This window comes from Molothrus ater, chromosome 2 (assembly GCF_012460135.2).
Source record: "Molothrus ater isolate BHLD 08-10-18 breed brown headed cowbird chromosome 2, BPBGC_Mater_1.1, whole genome shotgun sequence".
Classification (NCBI taxonomy): Eukaryota; Metazoa; Chordata; class Aves; order Passeriformes; family Icteridae; genus Molothrus; species Molothrus ater.
In genome coordinates this window covers 104,538,291-104,565,827 of record NC_050479.2, presented here as the reverse complement: position 1 = coordinate 104,565,827, position 27,537 = coordinate 104,538,291, and the positions used below count along the sequence as shown (strand labels likewise).

General features: G+C 40.0%; 1 protein-coding gene across 3 annotated transcripts; it reads left to right on the top strand.

The window, feature by feature from the left end:
* On the top strand, positions 1-26,315 carry CHODL (chondrolectin). 3 transcript variants are annotated; one of them, XM_036391366.1, is made up of 8 exons: positions 1-156; positions 15,055-15,367; positions 16,037-16,194; positions 19,901-19,948; positions 20,318-20,401; positions 21,734-21,836; positions 24,150-24,228; positions 25,772-26,315. In XM_036391366.1, exons 1-8 carry the CDS (start codon positions 66-68, stop codon positions 25,772-25,774), a joined length of 879 nt encoding a protein of 292 aa, XP_036247259.1. In that variant the 5' UTR covers positions 1-65; the 3' UTR covers positions 25,775-26,315. The 3 variants fall into 3 exon arrangements, with proteins under 3 accessions (XP_036247259.1, XP_036246471.1, XP_036248092.1); XM_036390578.1 differs by lacking the exon at positions 24,150-24,228; XM_036392199.1 differs by lacking the exons at positions 19,901-19,948; positions 24,150-24,228.
* The last annotated feature ends 1,222 nt before the right edge of the window (positions 26,316-27,537 follow it).

Genomic DNA, 27,537 nt, shown 5'->3' with positions numbered 1-27,537 from the left:
CGTCCCTCGCTCCCCGCCGGCATCGCCCAGCCCTGAGCGCCTCTCGGAGCCAGCGGGGCAGCGCCATGGGGGCCGGAGGAGGGCTGGGGCTGGCGGCCGTGCTGGCGGCCGCGGTGCTGTGCGGGCCCGGGGCGCTCGCCGGGCGCGTCCTCAGCGGTGAGTGCGCGGTGCGGGGCCGGTGCGGGAGCGCAGCGCTCCGGGAGCGGACCCGGGACCGAGCCCGAACCCGAACCCGGGAACCGAGCCCGCTGGCCGGACCCGGGACCGGGACCGAACCCGGGACCGAGTCCGCTGCCGAACCCTCCGTGCATCGGCGGCGAGCGAGCGCCGGGAGCGCATCCCGGGCGCACCTGCCCCGGCGGAGCGGGGATGCTGCTGCTGCTGCTGCTGCTGCGGGGAACGCGGGGGATGCGGGGCCAGCGCGGGGGGATGCGGGCTCCCGAGGCAGCCCCAAGCCCTGTCCTGCTCCGTCTTCGCAGAGCTCCTGTTCATTGCCAGCTGCGTTCGAATTGGTTCAAAAGATGGAGCGTCTTGCCGAGGAGCGTCTGTCTGTGCGCCGAGTTTTGTTGGCAGCTGGACGGGGATGTTTCTTCTTTGTCTGCGGTGTTGTTGGGAGGAGAGGGCAAACTTTTAAGAGCGTGCGGTGTAAAATAGTTTTGTTGTGTGTGGGTGCGTCCACAACTCTCAAAACCAAAAGGAAGACAATATTTAAGAAACCTGTGTCTGACATTGGAGCTGAGGTTTAATTTAAGAGCTGTAGACTCCCATTGTGTGTTTGCAGTATACAGGTGTATATGCTCAGAAACTGCAAAATTTAATGAAAAGACCCCTTTTAAGCTTACTTTGGTTCAGACCCTCCAGACTAAAGCTGACAGGCTCTTGGGGATATGTTCTGTGTGCCTCTAGATCCGTGCATTTGCCTGGAAACAAAGCTTTACACACTCCACTCTGCTTGTTAGCAAGTTGTGTGTGTATATGTGGCTAAGAACGTGGCTCTTAGAAACTGTCTCCAGAACAATGCAAATTATTTGTATACTATTGTTTCAAAGGCTGTAGCAGTAGCATATCAAAAAAACTTTTTTGTAGGTTATTTTTTTTTTTTTTTGTTGCAAGCATTTGATTGCTGAATTCAGAGAACTTTCTTAGTTGCTGAGGGAGGGCAGTCACTGGACCATTTTGATCATGCTCTGTTTGAAGCAGGTTCTAATGCTACAGCTGAGATGGGCTCTTGGGGTTTTGGTAAAACAGTATCTTCAGGAAACAATGGCTAAGTAGCACTACTTCCAACACTTTGAAAAATCTTGTTTGCCTCAACAGTAACCTGAAATGTTTCATCTACCTCTGTTATACTGTGAATTATACTGGTTTATATGATACATCAAAGTTCTAAGCATTACAATTTATATGACTGCTATGTAACACTGGGGTTTTTTTAAGGAGTAGTGAAGATTAATTATCTATGAGATGCAGTTGGCATTAGCAGTCTCAGTGCAGGAATCCATGTGGCTGAGGAAACCCAGTCCCTTGATCTTCCAGCTGCAGCTTCTGTGTTTAAACTGAGACATAGGAAACTGAGGTCCAGCTTTTAAAGCCATGTGGGATATGTGTATACTGCCTTGTCAGACTGTTCCTAGATGCACATTAGGCTTTGGGGATTTTGATAGGACACGGACTCTGCCCCATATTTCCCTGAAGCATTTCAAACCATATGATGAGCCTCATATCACTGTATTATGCTGATAATTCTTGTCTGGTAAAATACAGGAGAGGATTTGAAGCCACTTACAGAAAGAACCATTTATGTACTATTAGTTTATTGGTTGAAGTTGTATTCATTAAATTAAGGTTTCCTAAACAATAACAGCCACATTTATTTATTTATGCTTATTTCAGATATTCTTATATACTGGAAGAACTTTTTTCCCCCCTTTCTTTCTCTCAAGGACCACACCCATATTCTGGCACATGCACATGGATAGGTGCAGTATTAGCAGTAGCTGACATTATTTTAAGCAAGAAATAGTACCATTGAATAATTGGGCAGTGTGTGCTGTCACCTGACTCCCATCTGTCTTACCTCTCTCTTGCATAGGAACGAGCAGTTTGGACTTACGCAAGTTTATGTTTGAAATCATAAGTCTATACTTTAAACAGACCTATTCCTAAAAAAAAAATAAAATATATATATATATATATATATATATATATTTGTGCTTCAGTCATGATTAATAATTTGGCATAGCAGGAAATTCCACTGCTCTCATTCCAAATGAATATGTAGTTCCTATCACTCACCTGAAGCTGTTTGTGAGGCTGCTTGAGTGCTGGTTGGACCTTGTGAAGAGTCCCACTGACTGCAGTAAGTTTGCAGCAGACCTAGAAATAACTGCAAATTTGCTCCCATTTTGATCACAGTGTCACAGAGGACAGAGGAGAAAAGGCCTGCCTTTTTGAAATACCATTTTTTAAAGTAAAGGGTTTCTGTTGCTTTTTCCAAAATGTTAGTTTTCCTAGGATATAATTGAAACTATTGTTGGCATCAAACAATTTACATTTTGGTGTTATTTCTTTGCCATCTTTAATTTGGGAGGTTTTAAACAGTGATGCAAAATGCTTTTTAATTTTTAATATATCTAGACAGGTGTTTTGTGAGCAGTGCTCACAGCCTCCATATCCAACCATCTAGTGTTGCCAGAGAATTGATTCCTATAGGAAAAAAACCCAAAGCAGTCTCAGGAGAAAGTGCTGAGTCTGCCTTGCTGTCCCATGACATCATAAAGAGCATGAAGTGATGATAATGCAGTTTGCAAAGATGCAATTACTTTAAGTATCTATTGGGCAGGAGAGATGCAAGCTAATCTTATTACTAATCATTTAACAGCCTATGTATTAATCATAGATATTATAGCTTAATGACTGCTGTTTGTCTAGTTGTATTTCTACTGCTTTTAAAGTTTTGCTCTTTGTTATTGCTGTGCATCAATAGCAGATTAAATAGTGATGTAGTATTTTAGAGCAGTATGTATCTATTTTGGTGCAAAAGTATCTGGATATATAAAATATGAAATGAGGAAACCACTTGGTGAGTCAGGAAACTACCAGAGTTGCCCCTAAACTATAGACTTTGTTGCTTCAGATGCCTTTAAAGAAGTGAATATGTTCTTCACGTGGCTTATGATCAGATTTGAGTTCTGCATAAAGTGCTGCAAAGTAAGAGAATTAAAGCAGTGTCTTCATGAATACTGGATTGACTAGAGATAACAAACCCTTTCTCAAAAGATGCATGGTTTAGTTTAATTTAATTTAATTTGCTTGCCCTGCTTATTACACCTGAGTTTTGCCTGTGAAAGTGCAAGCATTTTCTCTAGATGAAACCTTCTACTGTAAAGATGTGGGTTGTTTGGTTTTTTTGGTTTTTTTTTTGGTGTGAACTGTAAATTTCAAGACACATATGCAGCTCAGAATTTGAAAAGATACGACCTGATAAAAAGCCTGCCATCTAATCTCCATGTGCAACAGGTGTGTGTTGAACACATTTTGTTGGAAATATGCAGCATTTAGTTCCGTGCTACAAAAGCTTTTCTTGGATAGGCATGCCCAGATAGTGTAAGATCCTTTTGCTCAGTTGAAGGTCTCAGGAATCACTTAAGCTGAGACTTGGAGAAGTGCAGGAGAAGTTGGGCATTGAATTCCCATGGATTCCTTTATTATTTCTTCTCCTTATCCAGCTGTATTGAGCACTGTCTTCTTGGGGGCAGATGAATGATCTGGACTCTTAGAGTGAAATGAGGTGATGATTTTGGATATAATACATGTTTCTGCTAAACACACCTTGCTGCAAACCAAGAAATTCCACGATAACCTGTGGAATGAGAACCCAGTTTTGATGAGACCTCTGATGGTGGAGGAGTCCTTCTGTAGCACGGTAGAAATATCCAAGTACTTAAATCAGTTTCTAGAGTCAGATTTCTGTATTAGAGGTGACCCCCCTCCCTCTTTGTCAACCATGTATAGCTTACCTTTCCCATGAGTGAGAGTTGAGCAGGTTGGCCAGGCTGCAGCTCTGTTCAGGGATAAGGAAAGAGACATGGAAAATCCTAGGGCTGTGTCTAAGACCAGCATGCTGCTTTCCCAGGAATACAGCTTTTTGCTCACAGCATTTTGTTCAAAAATAGAAAGGCATTGCAAAGCTCAAACTCACGATTGTCAAGTCCCAGTTTTCCACTTGGCTAAAGAGCCCAAGAGGAAATGCCTGCCATGGACGGAGCTATGGTGAAAGCCTTGTGGAATGGTATGGACAACCTGCTTGCTTTCACATGGCTTTTCTTGCTCCCAGAGAGGGAAACCTGGGCGCCTGCCTGCTTGAACTCATGTTCTGTACCTTGAATTTAACTCTCTGTAGGTCAGGTCTGATCCTATGCAGATCAAACTTCTCGATTGTAGGATGTTTGCAGGGGAACAGGCTTTGGTTCATAAAGGATTCTATACAGCATTATTTTTTCTGAAACTAATTCCCATAATGGCTTTCTCTTTGCAAATCTCTGATGGATCAGAAAAAGATGGTAGATGCTAATTTACAATATGTAAGATGAAACAATCCTTTGGTAGTAATTGCTACACTCTAATCCTGTACTCCTATCTCTCACTCACTAGTTGGAAGTTGAGTCTCTTGCTGAAGCAGTCCCTACTGCCACCACTGACAAAGAGTGAGACCTTTGGTTCTAAACAATATTAAGAATTAATGAGTTCTAACTAAAAAGTTGGCATGTCTCCAAGTAAATCTGAATGTAGCTGCAGTATCCAGCTAATCTAGGCTCACTTTATAAGAAGGGAAGGAAAAAAGTTGATATTTTAAGAGTGAGATTAATTTAATTGAAATTTGGATTTTGAATATATTGCAGATCTGCACTAGTGGATACTGCTCTCTGTGTTTGATTTGTTCAGCTGTCTACGCAGTGAGGTCAGTGAGTCAGTTTAGGTATGGACAGGTTATTGGGAAGAACTTAAGTTTGGTGGGATGAATCCCACACTGTATCTCAAGGGACTACATGTAATGTGAATTGGCCAGTGATACTTTACCTCTGAATTTTCTCTTAGTGCAAATTATCCTTCAAAATATTCTAACAGACTTCTCCTCCCCTCAAACTTCTTGTCAATTTTTGCCTTAAGTGAACTGTCACCAATTTTAAGATTCCATGTGGATTGGCTTCTCCCACTTTCTTAGGAGCAGGTGAACGAGCAAGGCTTTGCTTGTTGCTTTCTCTTTTAATTGTGGAACTGCCACAAAAAGAAAGCACTCTACACTCCTGTACTGAAATGCATAAAGGGTGTTACACCCTAGGAAGCTCTTAAACCAAGGAAATTAATATAATTTGCAGCCATATATATTGCCTAAATCTACTGCAAATACTTTGGTAACAAATGCATGAAACTACACCTACTTGGAAAAAAGACATTCAAATTTCACTGAAGATTACTGAGAATGGATGATGCTTGCTATGAAAAATAATTGAGAAGGAGTATGTTTTTTTCTCTTCTCGTTTTTTCATTTAATTGACATAGGGGGATTTGCTGACTGAGGAGATTTGTGTTGACTAGGAAAAGGTTCTTCATTCAGAGGGTGGTTGGGCACAGAACAGGCTCCCCAGGGAGGTGGTCACTGCCTGACAGGCTTGGTCACACCAAGCCTGACAGACCTCAAAAAGCGTTGGCCAACACTCTTGGTGGCGTTCTTGGGGATGGTCCTGTTCAGGGCCAGGAGTTGGACTTGATGATCCTTGGGGATCTCTTCCAAATGAATGATACTCTGTGATTTTATGACCAAAGAGTTGTGAACTATTTCCTTCTGGAGGCAAAAATAAGAAATAAGCCATCAGCAGAAACTGTCAAAAGTGCCTACATTTATGCCTGGGAGGGAACCTGTTGAGGGAACTGACTGATGAGTATAAAGTGGGTATTTGTGAAAATGTCTGCTGGTTTGGGATAGGAGAATAAAACTATTTCCTGCTCCCCTTGGCAGGCACACACACTTAAAACATTCAGACTACAATTTTTGTCTATTATGTCTATTCCACAGCAAGTTAACAACTTCTTTAGCTGCCATAGTATATCTGTCTTAAAATCTTCTGTGAATTCTGTTCTGGGCTTCATGGCTACACAGAAAACTACTGATGAATGGGATTAATTTGAACCACAGAACTGTTTGGGTTGGAAGGGACCTTAAAGATCATCTCATTCCAACCCTCTGCCATGGGCAGGGACATCTTCCAGTAGACCAGATTGCTCAGGACCCCATCCAGCCTTACCTGGAGCACTTCCAGGGATGGGACACCCACAGTTTCTCTGGGCCAGTCAGTGTTTATGCTTTTTTAATAAACAGCTGAAATTTTAGAGTACTTAGTGTGTCTTCAGCTTATGATATATAAAAATTTATTGTGTCACTGTGTATAAGAATTAACCCATGTGTTACTGTGTTTATAAGAACTGAAAAAACAAAACGAAGCAAACCCACTGCCAACAGCTTCTGCTGTTAAGGGGGATTTTGTTTGGTTGGGTTTTTTTGTTCTGAGGTTTTAAAGTTCTGGGTAAAATAATCCACATCCCAGAGCAGACTTGTAGATATGTAGCTCTTTCCAACACACTCTAGTTCCTCTTATTTTGAATGGGTTCAAATAGATGCCATTGACACTTGAGTGTTATCATTGGCCTCATTCTGTCCAAGTTTTTCCTTAAAAAAGGGAAGGCAATTGGTAGATTTAGGGGGTTGTTTTAGCAGCTATGTTGCCACTTTTTGTGAACCCCCAGGACAGTGCAGCTGTGAGCTGGCCCCTTAGAGAAGGAAGTGGCTGACTGCCATGGTGAGTGCTGTGATATACACCTGTAAAGTTCACATGATCAGAAGAAGGGAAAATAGTTATTACAGGAAAAGCTAAATGGATCTCATGCTTGAAATTTATGATGTGTTAGATAGCTGAAACCAAGCTGATGCCAAAATGAAGATATGTTTCACTTAGAAGAAAGAAAAGCTGTCAGGGCTTTAATGATTTGACCTGGGGGAAAAAAGGAATAGTTTTTGGGAAATACTTTAGAGATTTTTTTTCTGACTGAGTTATGACTTGAGTCAGTGACTAAAACTTTTTCATAAAAATGGATATTAATTTTCCAGTTGAAGACACCCTGTATTGATTCATGTAATTGTATGTTTTTCTGCAATGGTAATTATGGAGGGTGAAGTGTTGATTAGCTTCTAATGAGGTTTAGACATCAAGCTACTTCTTTACAGCTCTGTTGTCAATGGCCTGAGTTCCCTCCTTTGTGCCCCAGGGCTTAGAAGCTGAGTTTAAGGAATAAATGTGTGTTGTTTTCTTTGGGAAATAAGTGAATTGCTGTGTGAAGATGGCAGCTTTCATGCTGGCTGGCATTCCAGTTCCCAGTACCTCAAGAAGAAGCCTAAAGCACCACATCAGGGATTTTGAAAATCCAGACAAACTTTTAATCTGCTGGGGAGAAGACAAATTCTCCCACCAATTTTTTCAACAAGATGAAGAAGATTTTGCAGGACAAGAAATCCTCCTGCATCCTCCCAAGACCTAAAAAAGAGAGCACACAGAGGCTTTGACAAACCTCCCCAAAAATAACCTGCTTGGATCAATACTTGTCATAAGGGGTCTCTTAACTACCCATTTTTGTGACCAGCAATCTTGCTGCATTGTGCAGGGAAGCTCTCAGATCCAATTTTAATTGCACTTCTATTCAGCTGATGGCAAAATCCAGGTGTTAGGAATGAGTTACATTTAATATATAAATGGGCACTGCCAGGTGCTCCTTTGCACTGTCTCCTTTTTGATTGCTTCGTTTTTTTAAAGGTGTAGCTATAATGGGTCTATTGAGGACAGTTGTCATTCAGAAATAAGGACACTCCCTGTCCCCAAAAGTGCTTAGAAACACAATAACTGATCTAGTAGAGGCTAACATACAGGTGAAAACCCATTTTCAGCAATAAATCTACTGAAAATCGCTTGCCATGGCAAAAGAAAAAAATAAAGTCAAGGACTGGACAGGATAAATGCATCTTGTGTAGCTTCATATTCTGCATGACTGTACTAAATCTGTGTATAAATGGTATAATACAGTAATTTGATTTTACTTAAAACTTCATCCCTGTTTTTTTTCTCTTTGCAAAAGTTGCATTAATCCTAGAGACACCTGTTTGTCTGAGGACCTCTTGCATCATCTTTGCTAATTCACAAGATATGGGATGGTTAATGGCTGAAGTTACCTTATCTGGCCTGTGTTTGAGAGAGAATAGAAAAAAAAAATCCTATTTATCATTTTAGACTTGCTGTCTATAAATGCATCCATAGCTTTTACTTGCCCAAGAATTTAGCAAGAAGGATATCCATTATAAGAAATATTTTAAGAATGGCTGATAGATGAGTTTTGCACGAGAGGTTGGGGGCAGGCTCCTCCATTTAGCCACCTTAGCCATGGTCTGCATGCAGTGATATGTTACATTCAAGCTGTCTGTGTGCACATCTGCCTGAAGCACAGCTGCTGGATAGGCAAATGTGGCCCTCAGGAGTTTTTATATAAGCCATTAAAAGTGACCTGGAACCTTTTGAAAATTTTTCATCCTGGAAAATCACTTAAGAAAAAACTCTATGATGACATTTTAGGCATAATCCTTAATCCAGAATAAATCAGTAACAACTTCCTTTTCCCTCAGAAGGCTTGGTTTTCAGGAGGATTGGAGGAAAAAGTACCTGCTAAGGGATGGAAGAGATTGCTATGAAGATATCAGTACAGATAAAGGCTGGCTTTTGATCTGTACAGCAGGTTTTATTTGAATGTCAAATTTATGAGCATGTGGAATTCCTTAAACTGCTCAGGACTGTGAGCTGAGAAACATCAGTGCTTTGAACACTGACTCAGCTGGAGAACAATGTGTCTTGAGTGTTACAAATTTTGGGAGAAAAGATGGCAACTTGCTTTTATCATAAATGCAGACAGAATGTAATTATGAAATGTTATCTCGGTTGGTTTTTTTAATAGTAATATGAATCATAAAAAAAGATTATATTTGGTGGATGGATGCAAATATGATACAGTAAAACATCAACAGCAGTAATGTAATATAGCAAAATGCGACCAGCAGCTGAACCCAGGCAAAATCTGACTGGGTGATACAAAGACCATCTGACAAGATGCATCAGCTTTGGAACAAAATGTGATTAGGAAAATTTATTACCACTTAGTCTCTTCCTGGCCACGTTCTGGAGTGCATCACTGGGACTTGGTGTGGGGACAGGTGAAACAAATTGTGCCCAGTGTCCTGCATGCTGGTTGGTCATCCCTGAGGTCACTAGCTCGTGCAAGCTCAAGACCAAGACTAGTCTTCATAACACAGGCAGAGAATATTTTGGTTAATTGCCATAGATGTCTGTTTTGCTATTTCATTATCTCTTTAAGTCCTTGTGTTTTTGTTTGTCACTTTGTTTTTAGAGGTTTCCATCAGGCTCTTGCTGCTCTGGTTAATGTTAAATATTTCACACTGCTTTTTGCCAAGTGCTCTTCTGATTTTTCTGCTGAATCCATTACCTTAGGGAGAAAAAAAAAGTCAAAATACAAAAGCATAATGGACTTTAATACATCAGGCTACATCACTCATTTTTGTCTCTCTTCACATATGCTGTGCACATGCAGTGGCTGACCTAATCTAGGTGGGTGCTAATGGTATCAAACCTTGGATTGCAGGTTAGTTTGTGAGGTTCAAGAAGGGTTAGTTTGTAAGATTCAGAAGGAAGAGGAGTGGGATTTATCAGCAGGGAGCTTATCTTCTACCTGATGTCTTCAAAGACTCCAGTTAAGCGAGGTGTGTCACTCTAAATGACCTTTGTGCCCCTCATGGGCCTGTGGGGGTTTAGTTTAGAAATAAGCCCGTTGCTCTTAGGGAGGGAAGTCTTTGACCTGGGTATTTTATCAGCAATTTTGCTTCTAAATGACACTTTGCTGTAACTTCTGTCATGACAGTGATCAAGGAACTTATTAATTGTTTAATGAAGCATGGTTATTAAAGCATAATGGAGATATAACTGCTTGAAATAACAGCTTGCAATTTGCTTATTTCTTTTTTTCTTGAAGGAGATTTTTTTCCCTCCTGTACAACTATCTGCAGAAATATTTTAATGGGTAATTTAGTTTAAAAATATCTTTGTTCTGAGGCTGATATCTAAACATTCTACTATGCAGCTTTTGTGAAACACCCAAAGATGAAAATTGACCCATATAAATGGTAGCTAGCACTTTCTGGAGCAAATTTTGTTCACTTGCTTTCATCAGCTAATGGAATGATGAGACCAACAAAAAGATTTTTCATGTTGCATAGTATCTTAGCATGATTCATTCCAATAGTCTTGCTTACAAATCCAGTTTCTATTCAATTGGGACAGAAAAATTGGAACTCAATTTATACAGCTGAAATAACAAAAATGTTGCTTTTGAACTAACTGTAGAGTCTGCTGAAAGGTGTTAGGATAAGGTAAAGTAGCACATAGTTGATATTTCCATACTTATCTTGTCTCCTGTACAATGTGGTCCATTCTGTTGTTTTTTCAGTGGTAAATTATTTCTGCTTTGTAGTTCAGAAATTAGTAGTGAGAGGAAAAAATGAAGCTTTAAAACCTGACATCTCCGTGTGTTCTGAGAAGAGCACTAAAATGTCAACTGATTTGCCAGCTATTAAGGCACAACTGCAGATTTCCATTAACACATTTATCTGCCGCGGTGGAACTGGTTCAAAGTCTGCTTCAAAAGAAGAAAGAAAAGATTCAGAGCAGGTCACTGCCTAAACACAGGGATGAAATTAACTAGAACAAGAGAAATTCACAGCTTCTTCCAGAAAGCTCACTGCTCTGCCTCACACACTTCATTCACACTCTTTGGGTCTATGGGTTTTAATGCCAATTATTTCTTTGTTTCTTGCTGTTTTCTCTGTTGGTTTCTGGAGGTATATTCTTGCAGAAATGATCAGCCTGTGAGGAGGAAATTATTTCTTTTGCCACAGGTAGAGAGAGCAAAAAAATGAAAGAGCAGTAATTTAGGAGTTGGATTTCATGCAAATTTTCATTTTTTCAATTCTTTCACTTTGTAAAACTTGATTTTAGAGTTACTTAACCCTGCCCAAACATCTGCAGTAAAAATTGTGTCTTTAAAAATTATTCTGGTCAGTTTAAGGGAAGAAAGAAAATGTCTTCCACAAAGCCTCAATGTTTTAACCTGGAAACCCTTGGATAGAAGTTGGGCCTTCAGATCTGTATTCTGATGGCTCTGAGAGGGCTACCTGCTTTGAGTGCACAATGGGAGCAGGCAGGGCACTTATTAGGGGCTGCAGCAGCTCTTTGCCTTTGTGCATCACAAATGCTCGTCATCCTCCTTGCTGCTCCATACAGCCCCACCTGGTTTCCTTGGTGTGGGTGATGGAGCTGAGCATTGATACAGCCCCTGTGTTGGATGAGAACACAGCACAGCTTATGGATACAGGCCTTGGAGCAGGTCAGAAACAGCACTTGCTGTGACTTGATGGTCTTCAAGGTCCTTGCCAGCCTAAAAGATTCTATGATTCTGCTTGAGTCCCCATGCAGCAGCTGACTGGCAGATGAGCATCCTGAGAAAGCTCAGCTAGGCAGCCAGCAAGGATCCATTTCTTCTGCTAGAAGGTTTGGCTCAGATTTTTTGGGAGAGTCACAGAAAAGCAGAGTCTGTGCATGAGAACAGAGTGTGAGGGGAGCACTTCAGCCACCTGAGAAACATGCATGGGTGGGGGGGAGTGGATGGTGTGTTATAAAGGCAAAGTTAGCTGTTTTCCCATGAAAATTATGATCCATAGTGATCAGGCTGCTCATCACAGTTGGTTGAAAATTCCTGCATGACTGAAACTGTGACCAGGATATTTTGACACCTGAATTTGCTGATAACTTGCTACTTGATGTCAAGGAGAAGTATGTGCACAGAATGAAAGGAAACCAAGGAAGAGTTTATTTCAAAGATTGTCTGGGAAAATAAAAAGAGCAAGACAATGGACAAAGCACTCTTCCTAAATTTGCATGTACATCTTGAATTAATGCTTTGAATCCAGTTTTCAACTACAGGGAAATGGGTGGCCACTTTTCCTTGGAAGTGATTAGTGTCCTGCATAATTCAGTGCTGGGCTTTGGCTCTTTGTGCTGCTGTATACACATGTGTGCTCTGGCAATGAGCCATTGTCACTCACCCAGCAGTGAGGGTCAAAATGTGATCAGCTCCTCCTTCCCTGTGCACTCTGTCCTGTCAGTGAGACACAGCTCCTGGGGGAAAATCGATCATGTTAGCAAAATTGGAATTTCAGCATTGTAGAGGAAGGGAGTGAGCTGGGATTTAATTTCAACAATGAGCTTTCATTGTTGTACTTCCCACTTTGCAACATTTAGACTTATCACTTTGTTACTTTGATAACAGTAGTAGTTTTTGTTGAAGAAGTCCAGGAAGAAACCCATTATTTCATATGCACCTCTTTTAAATGGAATTTCCCTTGCTTCAGCATCACTGCCCAGCTAGGACCGTGGTCCTTGCTGCATTTATTGGGAGCAAGGCTCCTAACCTATGTGAGTAAAGGGAAGTATCAGGGAAGAAATTGGGGCATACATTGTGTTGTCAGGACATTATCAGAGAAAGTCAAAATTGGCACGCTCTGCCTGATCTCAGAGCCTGGTTTTTTCCATATCTGTGGCACAGGCTTGTCCTTTTTTTAGACTGTTCTTGTTCCTGTGTTATTTTGGTAGATTAATTACTGATAAACAACAAAATTTTCAGAAGTCTGTCTGCCAAGGTAAGAATGAGATTAAAAAGGTGCTTTTCTTCCTGATAGTCCTTCCCAAGATAAACTTTAATAGGGTATTATAAAGTGAAGGTTTCAGAGTTTGTTGTTTTTTTGTTTTTTTTCTAGAAAAATTACCAGAATTTTAGGAAACCCTAGAAAGTTAAGCATACTATATCTCTGTTGCCCCTATAATTTAGCTTTCTACAACAGAAATGGTCCAAAAAAATGAGTTATTTTCAGATTTAGCAAAAAGTCAAGAGCTGATCCTATTTTCCCATTCCTATATTAATGCATCTTTGTTACAATCTGCTTATTCTCTGCAAATACTTGAAACTATGCTCTGTGCAAATACAGAGATGTCTTTGACTCAGCCCTTGTGCTGTCTGCTATTGGAAATATCCTACTTATTAAATACAAAAATAAAACAATGCTAATGCAAAAAGAATAAACTTGATGTAGCTTTTAAGGTTTTTTGTTTGCTTTGATATTTACTCTTTGTGCACAGAAAAACATTGCCTGGGAAGACATAAATATAGCTGAAGCTATGCGAGGATGTTGCTGTTTCCCAGTGACAAATTATAACTTTTTTAAGGTGAAAAAGGATAAATCTTGTTCAAATGTTATTTACATGAGTCACATATCTGGGTTTGCTGAAAAGTGAGACTAAATACAATATTTTCAAATGCAAATCTGATATAGTACAATAAACTACTGTACTTTGTACTGGTGTGGCTTTACCTCAAGTGCTGTGAGCAGTTTGGGGTGCCTCAATATATGAAGGATAAAAAGCCTTTAAAGAGTGCCCAAAGCAGAGCTATGAGGATGGTGAAGGACCCTGAGGGGAAGCTGTATGAGGACCCACTGGACCCACTCAGGTCACTTGGTCTGTTCTGCCTGGAGGAGACTGAGGGGAGATCTCATTTTGATCTTCAACATCCTCACAAGAGGGAGAGGCAGACACTGATCTCTTCCCTCTGGTGATCAGTGACAGGACCCAGGGAATGGCCTGAAGCTCTGTCAGGGGAGGTTTAGACTGGATATCAGGAAAAGGTTTTTCACCCAGAGGATGGCTGGGCACTGAACAGGCTCCTCAGGGCAGTGGTCACACCACCAAACCTGACAGAGCTCAAGAAGCATTTGGACAATGCTCTCAGGCACATAGTGTGACTCTTGGGCTGTTTTTCACAGGGCTGGGAGTTGGAACTCCATGCTCCTCAATGATCCCTTCCAGCTCAGCCTATTGTGTGATTTTCCATTATCCGTTGTCCAAATTTTCCAGTAAAATAATGACTATTGTTGATTTCTAAACAGTCTAGATAATGCCTGGTAGTTTTTTGTTACTTTGGTATCCTTCAGTCATTCTTACTTAACAAAATAAATTTTCCTACTTTTTTTCTCCAGTGATAAATTTCTATTCTGGAAAAACTTGTTTTTATTTTTTTAAGAGATGTTTCTATTTAGAAGCCTTTTCCTGTCCCTAAATAAGCCTACTGGAGTTCAGTTGTGGCTGATAAGTGGGTGTGTTAGTTCCTCATCTTGTATACCTTGAATGAACTCTAGAGAGTCTTAGTAGTTGAAAATGATAATTATTTTTCCTTTTTAGGAAACAGACATATATCTTTCTCAGACAAAGAACTGTAAAGAGCAGACTCTCTCCTCCCACAGACCTTTACAGGTTGTGCTTAGGCATATTGTAGTCAAGAGCAGCTATGGGTTTCTCTCATATACAGCCTCTCAAAGTTAAAATATCAAAAAAAATCAGCTGCTTCTTGCCACTAAACATGTGCATTTGAAACTTATTTTTTTTAAATTGAATAGCCCAGATTACACAATAAAAGTGAAGTTGGTCCATTAGTATGCAATAGTCAAGGAATATGCTCCAAACAGATCCTGGCTATAACAGAGAGACCTGATGGTACAGTCATTAGAAAGAAAATATTTTCCTAGAGCCTATTGGGAATCTTCAGTGTTTTGGAGAGTTTCACAGGCCATGGCAGGATGGCATAGATTCCCATGAACTGTGTGCTGTTTGAAATTTAAATTAGAGCAAGGATTTCAGTGGTGCTAGGTTATCACCATGAATCCTCTCAGGCAAAAATATCCCGTCCTTCACCAGCATATGCATGGTGTGCTGTATTCTTTTCTTGCAGCTTTGTTATTCATCACTGTGCTCTGAACAACCCCATGTTTTTGTTTTTCAGGCCAGAAGGTGTGCTATGGTGCCTTCAAGCACTCGTGTTACAAACTAGCCTATTTCCAGGACTTGACTAGACGCGTGGGCTTCCAGGAGGCCCGCCAGGCCTGTGAAATCGATGGTGGGGCTTTACTGAGCTTGGAAAGTGAAGCTGAGCAGCAGCTGATAGAAAACATGCTGCAAAACCTCACCAAATCAGGCTCTGGGATTTCTGATGGTGATTTCTGGATTGGGCTGTGGAGAAGTGGCGATGGACTGGCCACGTCGAGTGCTTGCCCTGACCTCTACCAGTGGGCTGATGGAAGTATGTCACCATTCAGGTAAGGGTGTGAAACTGCTCATTGAGAAGGTTCCCAGGAAAGGAATGGAGCCTGAAATGCCAAAGCTTGCTTGACAGCATGAAGTTTGTGGAATCCCCCCCTTGACTTCTCCAGATGAAGGGTAACTGGCAATCGGGGGTTTGAATTTGAAGCTGTGACAGGATGGCATTGTGTGGCTACAGCCTACAAATTTCTTTGCTGCCACCCACAGAGTTTGCCTCTGCAGGATGTTTGGAGGTTGTTCTGCCACACACAGAGTCCTTCAGGTGTGGTCTGAAAGCAGGCAGGTAAATTCTGCAAGGATCTGGCCACCTCAAATCAGGGAGCCAGCCACCAAATAAATTATTGTGAGATGCTGAGTGTAAATTGTTCTGTTTCTACCCTTTTTGAAAAACCTTTAACTTCCTGATGAAGCCAAAGGCCAGAGTAGCAACAACTCATAGAACTCAATACAAGGGGACAGATAAGAGTCTAGTAGGGTGTTATTTCTGCAGAGGTGCTTTGATCAGAATTGTTTTAAGATTCAGAAATGTTCTTGGGCCTTTCACAGAAGTGTTGTGGGAAATGCAGGATGCCTTTGAAGAGGGTGGGACTGTTAGGGTTGATATTTCTACATTGATGCATACACTTTTCTTTGTCATCCTGATGAACCTTATCTTCAAAAACTAGAAACTGGTACACAGATGAGCCTTCCTGTGGAAGTGAAGCCTGTGTGGTGATGTATCACCAGCCAACTGCAAATCCTGGTCTGGGAGGGCCTTATCTTTATCAATGGAATGATGATAGATGCAACATGAAGCACAATTTTATCTGCAAATATGCCCCAGGTAGGTAAAACTGAAGCTATATTTCACTGGTGGGACACTGGTCTTGTTTGTGAGGGAATCTTCAAGTATCTTTTGGCCTTTGGTACTGGTTCCTTTGGTGTGTGCCTGAGCTGGCATTAACAGGGGATATTATATGTCAATAACAACTATTAAAATACATTTTTAATACATTTAAATAAACCTGTTTATATATAATAAGAAATTTAGCTTCACTATCATGCCTTCCCAGGGTTTAATTTTATTTAATTAATTCCCTTACTTCACAAAGCATTTTAAGTGTACATTTTCTACTTTCTAGGTAGGATGACCAAGACATCTTGGTCCTCCTGTAAAAAACATTGCACTGTCCTCATAGTTGCAGCCCTCCCATTTTATACCAACTTACACATGGTGGTTGTTTTAAAAAGTTATGGCTTGAAGAATGAAGTCCAGAACAGCAGGAAAAATTTCTGTATTCATGCATGTAGACTTAGAGAGATATGAAAAGCAGATGCATGCTAGTTGAGATGGTGACAGAAAAAACAGATCTTAGGCAATTTGGCTGTACTTTCAGACATGACATAAGTTCTGTATATGTCAATAGAGGAAAAGTGAACTATAAACTAGAACAAGGTGCAAAACCAGAAAGGACATAAAAAGTAAACTTTCCAGTTTGAGCCTGTAAAATTTTCTATTCTTGGCAATACTTACAGTAAATGATAACGTGTTTTTCAGCAGGACCATGCAAATTTTTTCAAATAATTTTTGGTGTGTTTGTTTTTCAAAACTAAGCTAAAAGAATGCATAGGAAATTATGGTTTTATTTCATTTATTAATTAATAAAAACTCAGGATGTGGCCCTTGGGAATCTCATGAGGTTTGACAGCCCAAGTCCAAGGTGCTCCACCTGGGTCAGGGCAGCCCCAGCACCAATGCAGGCTGGGCATGAGCAGACCCAGAGCAGCCCTGGGGGAAGGAGCTGGGGGTGCTGGTGGGTGAGAGGCTGGCCATGCCCTGGCCATTGGGAGCCCAGAGCCCCCCGTGTGCTGGGCTCATCCAGAGCCCCGTGGGCAGCAGGGCAGGGAGGGGATTCTGCCCCTCTGCCCCCTCTGCTGAGACCCCACCTGCAGGGCTGCATCAGCTCTGGGCTCCAGCACAGCAAGGACAGGGACCTGCTGGAGCCAGGCCAGAGCAGGCACCAAGGGGATCAGAGGGATGGAGCAGCTCTGCTGGGAGGAAAGGCTGGAAGAACTGGAATTGTTCAGCCTGGAACAGAGAAGGCCTTGGGGTCACCTAATTGGGGCCTTACAGTGCCTGCGGGGAGTCCTCAGGAAAGATGGAGAGAGACTATTTACAAGGGTCTAGAGTGACAGGAAAAGGGGGGATGGCTTCAAACTGAAAGACAGTAGGCTTAGATTAGGTAGTAGGAAGATATTCTTTGCTGTGAGTGTGATGAGACCCTGGCACAGGTTCCCCAGTGAATTTGTAGATGTCCCATCCCTGGGAACATTTAAGGCCAGGTTAGATGGGGCTCTGAGCACCCTGGTCTAGTGGAAGGTGTTCCAGCCCATGGTAGGCAGTTGGAAAAAAGCTATTATTTAAGGTCCCTTCCAACCTAAACCATTCTATGAAATCCTACTCTTAGCAGCTGTTTGACCTATATAATTCTGAAATTTCCTTTCTTGTTTCTCTATGCTGATGATCAAACAACAATCACTCTCTTTGTAGAGGTCTGTCTGTCGAGATCCAGGCCATTTTGTTCCTCTGGTTTTGGTGGATACGTCTCTTTTTCACTTTTTGGTCACTTAATGAGGATATTAATGGTAATTAATATTGCAAGCAAATATTAAATATCTGGCAGAGTTGATATATCAACGTGTTTTGGCGTACTGTCACCCCCAAAACCTGTTCCTACTTTTGAAATTTTTAGTGGTTATCACTACTTTATGATGATCAGTAATCATCATAGGCCTTTCAAGGAAATGTGACAATTTTATCACTTTTAGAACTGTTAGAATTATTTTGAAATAGCGTAACAAAATAAGAATGTTTCATGTTGTTAAAAACCCAACATTTTTACGTGAGAAATTGCAGGCTTTATTAAAAAGGTTTGGTTTCAGGTCTATTTTGTAGCTTTAAAAGCAAACAAATTTAAATTAGATAATTATTCTGTACTAGTGAACTACTTACCATTCTTGTTGAGATGTGATAAAGAATTGCTTTTTCTATTGCTTTTACCATCTGAGAAAATGCTGGATATTTTGGATTGTCAGAAAACAAGGTGATAACAGTAACAATGAAAATACATTTGTATTTCTTTCTCTAGGTAGAAAGTGGGTTATTAGTTTATAATGAGGCATATAAGGCAAACAATGCATAGGTAGATTATTGCTAGTATTGACATTGTTATGCAGCTAAATGCAGTACTACTGAATTGTAGCTATTTAGTTTTCAAACTGTTGGAATTGTGCTCTTTAGCAAAACAGACTATTCTCCAGAAATGTATTTTTCTGTCACATGGAGGAAAGGAGTGGATGCAAAAATGTATATAAATAGATATATGACATTTTTTTCACTGCCTGAAGAAAGTAACACAATGTTTGTAGGAAAATTACTTTTGTTATCTCAAACCAAGTGGGACTTACAAAAGACCTTTTTCCCCCCTCAAATCACTGCAAAGGCTTCAATGTCAGCTCTTAGCAGTGCAAAATACATCCATTTCACCAGGAGTGCTAAAGTGCCACATGCATATTGAATTTCAGTTTGTTATCTGAGCATGTTGTTTTTCACAACTCTCCTGTCTGTATTCAATATAGGGTGCATGATACCAGCACAGGCCAAAACAGGTTGCACGTGACTTCGATAAAGTTCCATCTAATTGTATCATCAGCAGGTCCAGGACAGTGCTCATTAGGCAGCCTTGCTCAAGCAGCAACTACATTTCTAGTGGACACTTTTATTTTTCCAAGCCCTCCTTGACAGCGTTTACTGTTGCAATGTACAGTCTGGCTTTGGGTCATATTGATCATTCAGCAATCTTAAACTTAATTATAGGTTGGTAATTGTGACCTCATTTAGTTCCTGTCCAGCTCCTGTAGGTTTGATTATGCAATCAAATTAAAAACTCATCTCCTCTTCTGCTGTCAAGAGACAGCAGCTCAGTTCTTTGGAGTATCTTGGTGTCTTTCTTTATATAAGGCCAAATGTAGCTATTTTTTTACCAGAGTAGGTGAAATAATTGTTTAGTAGGCTTTATTGCTGTTTTGATTTCTCTGAGCAGTTTGTATTTGTCAAGACCCTCAGAACTGTAGTCTCATAGCACTGTTAAGTTACTATAACCTTATGAGAGAGAGAACTTCATATGTGGTTTTAGAATTGTCTGCACAAATGAAGCTTTGGATATGTCAGGCACTTTATTCAGCACAAGAAGTTAGGGTTTAACCATTAGCCATTAAATCAGAGGCCACCAAGAATTGAAACTAGACTAAACTATGGCCTTCTAAGGAGCAAAAAGTATGAACTAGAGGTGAAAGTATGAACTAGAGGTGATCTGACACTAGTTTGCAAAGAGTCTTTGGTAAGAAGATGAAATGCTGAAGAATTAAGCAATTATTGTTTGGGGGAATGTATCTATTTCTGTGATACTGCATGAAAAAAATGGAAACATCTGTTTTATTGCACACATTTTTCATTCTTCAACAATCAATTTCAAATATTGATTTAACAGATAATGTCTTAGAAAAAGAATTAGGAGACAGAGCAGAGCCAGAATACGGTAAGAAATTTTGACACATTAAATTCCATTGCACTGGTAAATACATAATTATAAGGATACCATTCAAGAGTCTCCAAAATTACTCAATTTTAACAGGCACAGTTAAGAACTGGAACATAGGAAAAATGAATTCTTCAGAGAGCAACAGCTACAAATATATGGCTGTTGTTCAGAATAACACTGCTTGTAATTCTTCTTACAGATATAATTCCAATTTTGTAATAAAATCCTGTTCACGTGTATATTTAATAAATCATAAAAATGTTCATTTTACCAATAAAAATTAAAATGTAATTACTATTCATTTATTTAACAACATAATGGCCATATTTTTTACTGTTTTCCTAAAATGTCTGATCTCCTTTTCAGATATTTTTCCAACAGTGCCAGCAGGAAATCCTTATGACACAAGCAAACCAGAAGATCAGTATCATATTATTGCTACTGAAACAGGTAATGTGTTCATATGAATATAGTGTTCTGCTAAAAATATTAACAGTAGAATTAAATTAATATTTCAGTTTCCATTTTTGTCAATAGGAAGAAACAGTCTGTTTCCCTGGGAAGTGCCCTGAAAATACATATATTTGAATAACATTTCAAGAGTCTTAGTCCTTTTAGTTGCTGTGGAAACAAATTATTTCCTTGTCTCACCATACTTAGGATAAACACCGTGTCCATAGCTCCCCCAAGTACCCTGTGATTTTGGAAAACCACATGTTAAGAGGAGTTCAGTGCCTTACTAAGATTCCCAGTAGAGATGAGTCTTGATATTTGGGAAGTGGATACCTGCTGCCCAGGTTCTGCACTGCCCCTGGCTGCTTCATTCAGCAATTTATCTTCTGAACAGAGTCCCAAGGCTCAGGAAGAGTTGTAGCATGACTTTAGTTCAAGGAACTGAACATGTCTAAGGAGCAGCCCTGGATTTTACAGGATTGGGATTATTGAAAGGGGGTGCTTTGTTTGCCCACTGGTTGTCTGGATTTGAGCCAGCTTCCTAACTGGTGTTTCCATTATTTTTAACTCCAGAGGAATTATTATATGGATGAACTGTGGTTTGTAATCAATCATACCTTTTAATACAATCTGTGCAAAGACTAAAACTCAAACACAACATGAATATTCACATTTATTCTTGCTAGGGAAAATATTTTCAAAATAGGACAATAGGTAAGAAAAGCTCCACAATCTGTACATTAAATGTGTACTAGTCCAAAACATGGGCATACAGTTACTGGGAAACAGTACCCTTCTGGAAGCTGCAGACCCCATCCTCTATTGCAGACAGATGATGGAGTCTCAGCTTGCACCATTTTCCACTCCTTTTGTGCAGGGACCTGCAGAGGAGCAGCTTTAACTCTCCCCATTAGTCAAGGAGAGGCTTTATGTGTCTTTTAAGGGAAAAGGGAAGATGAGAGCCAGGCTCATTCCTCCTGTGATCCTGCATGGGCAGGGAATCAAGATACAAGGATGAAAGAGTCTGCAGTTGAAATGGACTGTAAAAAAAATTAGGCTGTGAAATGTACTCCATCAAAACACTTGAATTGTGAATTAAAAAATTGGAAAATATCAGAATTGAAGACCTTAAGATATATTTTGCATATAACTCGAGTGCTGCTTTATTCTTGATACTGCTTACTTCTCTTTGGAGCTCTTCCTGTAGAAAGAATATATGTGTTCTTTTGTGTAAGTTAATGTATTCCTGTTTTTTTACTCCAGATTTTTCCTGACATGGTTAAAAGCATTTCAGCATGGGAGACATTAATGAGAATTTTTGTCTTGTAGGTATAATTCCGAATTTAATTTATGTTGTAATACCCACTATACCACTGCTGCTGTTGATACTGGTGGCTTTTGGGACTTGCTGTTTCCAGATGCTTCATAAAAGGTAAAATATACTCATCCATAGTGGTTTTATGATGCAGAATTCATATTTCCATTGGCAAGCTATTCCTACTGAAAGACTGCTTACATCTATCCCCCAATATGCAAATAAGTGCCTTTTCATCTATTAAAATGCAAGTAGTTTACAGCTGTTACAGCTGAACATTCACCTTCAGGCTTTTTCCACAACATGCTGAGATAATTCTAGGTCTCAAAGAATGCTGCTGCTGGGACTCCACCTGTTCCTGAAGAAAGTCTCTTTGCAGACCACTTGATAGTCAGGGCTGTTGTCAGCACTTTTATTTCACCTCTTTCATAGTGATTACCACCTGTAAAGTACCTGGGCTGTGGGAAATAGTAGAGGGGTCCCTCACGGATACAGGGTGAGCTCAATTTCTAAGCCAAAGTAAAAATTTGTTCCAAGGACAAACCTAAGGGCCAGCAGCTGCTTAATCCTGTTCCACTGCACATCCCATACAAACAACAGATGGACCACTGGGGCACAGAAATTGAAAATGAAAAACAAAAGCTTGCTTTGAGCCACACACTAGTGTGACATCCTTTGTACATCATGTATGTGCTTAAGAGGATGCATAAAATAAATAGATATGTATTCATAGCTGTGGTATCAAGCAGGGGTACTATTATGCAAAAAAGAAACATTTCAGCCTTTGAAATACAGTACAATTTGCTTCAGGCTTTTAAATTCTTTGGACTTTCTTTTCTCAAAATATGATATAGATACATAAAGACATGACAACATATAATTTATATTTTTTTCTGAACTGGTGTTTCTGAAACTCTCAAATATCATTTCTAAGCTGTTTTCCCTCTTGAAGACCAGGAACAACTAAAAGGAATATGATATCACTGTTTTAAGAAATTTAAAATAAAAATCCTCCTTATTTTTAGCCCTTTATTTTTTCCTTATGGTTTTTACTTAGTATTTCCTGCCAATAGCTGCAGTAACTTATTTCAGGCGAGAAAACACTCCAAATGTGAAGACTGTTTCTGTCTGTGTGAGTGAATGTACAGTGATATTTGCAGTACTCCTTGATACCCTGCTTCATAGAAGCAAGCAGCCATAAAGAACAAACATTACGAGGTCTGCATAACAAACTTGATTTTTTTTAATCCATTTTCTATAAAGAAAAGGAAAATAAACACTTTCCAACCTGTCTTATGACAGGCAAATAAACATTTCACAATGTGAAATGTTATATATATATGTGAAATGTTATATATAAACCTCACCACTGGTTGGAAGCTCAAAGCAGAAAAGAGTAGTAAAATAGTAATATGTATAACATTAACAATTGCATAGTAATTGAATTCTGGAACCCTTATTCCAGAGGCCCTGGATTTCCTGGTAAGTATGGTACATCTTGGTAGCTTTTCTAGCAGGTACTTCTCTTCTGAGAAAAGTTTCAGCCCTTGAATACTCCTGGGAAAGCAGTGAAAGATTCATGGCCCACTGAAATCAATAGAAAAAGTAGTGTTGACTTCAGTGGGCTTTGATCAGGCCTTTGATGCTATAGCACTTCATCCAGAAGTAATTCATCTGAACTTCCAAGACTTCAAAATTGCATGACACAGATATTGGAAATTCACCTTGGAAGATTTCCCTTTTTTTTTTTTTTTTTCTGTCAGCTGATTAGTTTGATAGATGAAATGGTACAAAAATCAAGGACAAAATGGTTTTGATGCAAAATAGGGCTCTCGTTTTTATTGTTTGTTTGTTTGTTTGTTTTTGTTCCCAGAATGTCCATTTTGAGTTACATCAAAACCTTTAATTAAAGAAATTAAAGCATTTTAAAAAAATCATTTAGATCAAAAAAACTATCACCAAAAATAAAGTATTTTTTCGAAACAAAACTTTGTTTTTAAAAATACTTTCCTATCTATTTTCGATTCCCACCTACGATCTGCCTTGCAAACCATTTTTGTTCATCACAAATATGCAGCTCTTGGGCAAAAACCAAATCAAAAGAAGAAACAATTGCTTGAATTTATCATCTGGACACAGCAGAACTTTAGGAAAGGGATTCTGTCCTGCTGGGGAAGGAGGGACCCCCAACTTTCCACGTGAACCTGACTTCTCATTCTTTTTTAGGCTTCCACAACATGGTGACCTTTCCTCTGAAAGCCACAACCCATGGCCAACCAGGACATGCCTAGCTTGAAAGGTCATGACTAATTTTGCCTGTGATTGGGCTCTTGAAGGGTAGTAATAAGGCAGAGCAACACCTCGTCCCTGTAGCTGGCAGAAATGATCAGCTCATTCATGCTTAGATGCTCTCCCTTTCATTTCTTCCAGGGAAGCAAGGAGAAACTGCTTCAAAGACCCATCTCCATTATCATCTGAATGCCTTGCAGAAAGTTTAAATTCCAACCTGGTATATTTCTCAGTTTCTATGATTGCATTTGATGGTCAAAACACCAATATGCTCAAGCTATTTATTGCATCTTACCTTTGTCACTAAAATCTGTTTTCTGAACCAGCTGTGAAAATCAGCGTAGGTTTGTTGAAGATAACCTCATTTGATACAGCTCGAGTTCTGATCCAAGGTATTTAGAAATTGCTCCTGCTGTGTGGCAAGGACCCTCCATTCAAATTGTTTCATCATTAATTTGTGCCTGCTTTTGCTGGATTAATCCAGAGGGAAGTAGTGACTTCGTTTCTTTAAGAAGGAAGCGCTGGAACTACTCGATTTCATTGCAATTGCTTTGTTTATAGCATTGTGGCCTGATCTAAAGTCCACTGAAGCCAAAGGGAGTCTTTCCAATTACTCCAATGGGCTCAGGTACATAATGCATTATTTTGTAGGACCTCAGAGGTAAGTCTGGAGGGACTGAAAACTGCTGTAGCATTCAGCACCCTCGAAGTACATTTTAAATCAACTCAGACTCGCTTGCAGTTACACACCAGGAAAGGAGTAAAACTGGATGTATAGACTGTTGGGACTCTTAGGTTTCCACCTTACAGAGTTATGTAGGGCTACTTCTCCTCTTCTGGTTTTTACTTAATTGGGAAAAAAAAAAACATCAGTGTGAAATATTCAACCCAGAGATTGAAGCATTTTCACTGAAGTGCAGCTGCAATGGCTCTTGAAGTGGCTCCTCTTTCAGTAGTCTGCAGTGCACTGTCATCTCCCAGTCTAAGTGAGGGAAGATGGTGTATTGTGGCATTTGTAGCCATGTGGAAAGACTGCCATAAACTTTTGGGGTGCCTCAGGGCTCCCTGGAAAAATCAGGGAAAACACCTTAGCAGTATTGCAGAGCAAGTACTTTTTGGAACCAGTTTTCTCTCTTTTTTCAAATTGAAAAAACACCAAACACAAAACCTGCTATTGACAGTTTTGACTGAAAACTAGCCCTAAGGAAGCTTTCTACCAGTCATTCATTGCCAGGAGTCTGATTCATGTCCCATCACTTCATGAGATGTCAGGTCAAGCCCCGAAGGGAAGGGGCTCGCTGGCACAGGTGTGTGCAGTGACCCCATTGGTGTACCCAGGGTGGGCAGGGGTCTGGTACCCACTGGGATGGGTGGGCTGCACCTTGGGCATGGGTTTAGGGGGTTTGTGTGCTCTGCTTCCCCCCAGACAAGGGAAGTGCTCAGCTCTCACCAGCCCTGGTCAAACAGAGTCCTTCTCTGAAAAGACTACTCTGTACGAGAGGTGTGGTTGGATGGGAACTGGGAAAAAAATAAATAAAAAACCATCCAGGCCAATTCAGTGCAGTTCCTGGGAGCAGCACTGCTAAGCAGAGTGGTCTGGTATTTTTGGTAACAGTGCCACTGTGGATGGGGAACCCACACTGTGAAAGCACCAAATGTGGCCTTGAGATCTGGGGATGGAATGCTCAGGTCTGATCACAGAGCTGAATCAGGACTGTGCAGGCACATGTGCACTGAAAATAGTTTGTATTTTTATTTTTCAGTAAAGGAAGAACAAAAACCAGTCCAAACCAGTCCACACTATGGATTTCAAAGACGCCTAGGAAGGACAGTAGCATGGAGGTATAATGATTTACTGACTGAAAACGAGGCAAAAATAACATTTTGCAGTGAGGCTGTATTATAATGTCGTCAAAGAACATTAGCTTGGAATGGCTTGAAAATGCAAAGGATCTACAAGAATGAACTGTAAGCTCCCCCTTGAGGCAAATGTTCAGATCATTTTTATATGATGTTTGTTTATTAATTCAGTAACAAAATATGCCATGCTAAATAAAGGGTATGTGTTTATTTTGCTAAGAGATGTAAGTTAGCTAGTTGTGAGCAATGAAATGAACAGAGCATTTGAAGTTTTTATGGGGAAATATCCACAGTGTATGTCAGTTTTAAGACTTTGTAGTTAAACAAACCTCCTCTGTTTCTTTTAGTCTCTCATGCATTGTATTGTATAGTCAATGTACAGTAAATGGAACTGACAATTTTACAGTGTAACAATTATTTATCTTTGCATAAAAGTTTGATACAAAATGTTTGTTTAGTATTTATTTGCACACTTAACACAGTTTTTGAACCTCGGGAACAAATATTATTTTATTAAATAATGACATGGTTGCTGACAGAAACAGCCACCATATTGTGACATCAACCTGATGTGGCAAAATTCAAGGATTCATCAAAGCCCTTTGCTGTCATAGAATGAATTCATTTTGCCAGGGAATGACTATAACCTTTTTTCATATTGGCTCAAGGTCAACATAAAACTTGGAAAGTGATACCTCGTTAATGGTGTGCCCTTTAAAGGCAGCTATTAGTTGTTACTTCAGTAAAATATTTTTCTGATGGAAAAAAAATCACTGTGGGCAAGAGTTTAAGATTAAAATTACTGTTTCAGTAAGTCTACATAAAAAAGACATTAAAGGTCATTTAAATATAGCTAATAGTTTGTTAGGAATAATATAATGTTGGAACAAAGAGAAGAAAAAGGCTTTTTCTTGGAAGTGGCACTCATAGATTGACTCCTACATTACTCAGACTATTATCTAGAAACACATTAATTATATTAATTGATGGATAGATTTAGAGGTAACTGTGGTACATTTAAAGCTGTCTTTTAGAGTTATGATTAACATCATTAATGTCCATTCTCTTTGGTAGCTTAAGAGCATTCTGTGCCTTAAGAATGGTTGTGCCAGTCATTAGGAGCAGTCTGGGATGGTGGCAGTAACACTCTGGTTGATTTGTTGGTGACAATCTGATGTCAGAGCAAAAGTTCAGGAATTTTACTGCTGTTGCAGCAGGAGGTCAAGAGCCTGAGTTCAGCCTTGCTGGTTTTAACACAGATTGATAACTACCACTGGCTGGGGAGAGACTGACCAAAGCAGAACGAGGCGTTGCCTGCACTGTGCTGGCTGATGTTCACCGCATCACTTCAGACACAAACGTGTCTCAAGTTTCTGAGTACAGAAAAAAATATTTGAAAGTTTCCATTTATACTAAATGTGCAATTAGCTGCTGAAGCACTTTTGGAAGTATCGTAAAGCTACTGTTATGCAGTGGTTTTGCTTTCTTTTCAAAGAAAACGCCTCCTGTTGTTCAGGTTAAGTATTGTTATTCCACTTGAAGTATTCTATAGTTCTTCCAGTGAGTAGGAACTTCTTTCTTTGTTCAATCCTTTACTTCAGTTTCCTTTGCAGTGAGAAAATACTATGAGCCTACATGATCACCAAGACCAGAATTGTTTTCCTACTGC

Bases quoted from the DNA above. Each gene is read 5' to 3' on its own strand.
- CHODL (XM_036390578.1), top strand. From the start codon at position 66: ATGGGGGCCGGAGGAGGGCTGGGGCTGGCGGCCGTGCTGGCGGCCGCG. The intron at 15,368-16,036 runs GTAAGGGTGTGA...TTCAAAAACTAG, and splicing joins GGAAGTATGTCACCATTCAG to AAACTGGTACACAGATGAGC. The intron at 19,949-20,317 runs GTAAGAAATTTT...TCTCCTTTTCAG, and splicing joins CAGAGCAGAGCCAGAATACG to ATATTTTTCCAACAGTGCCA.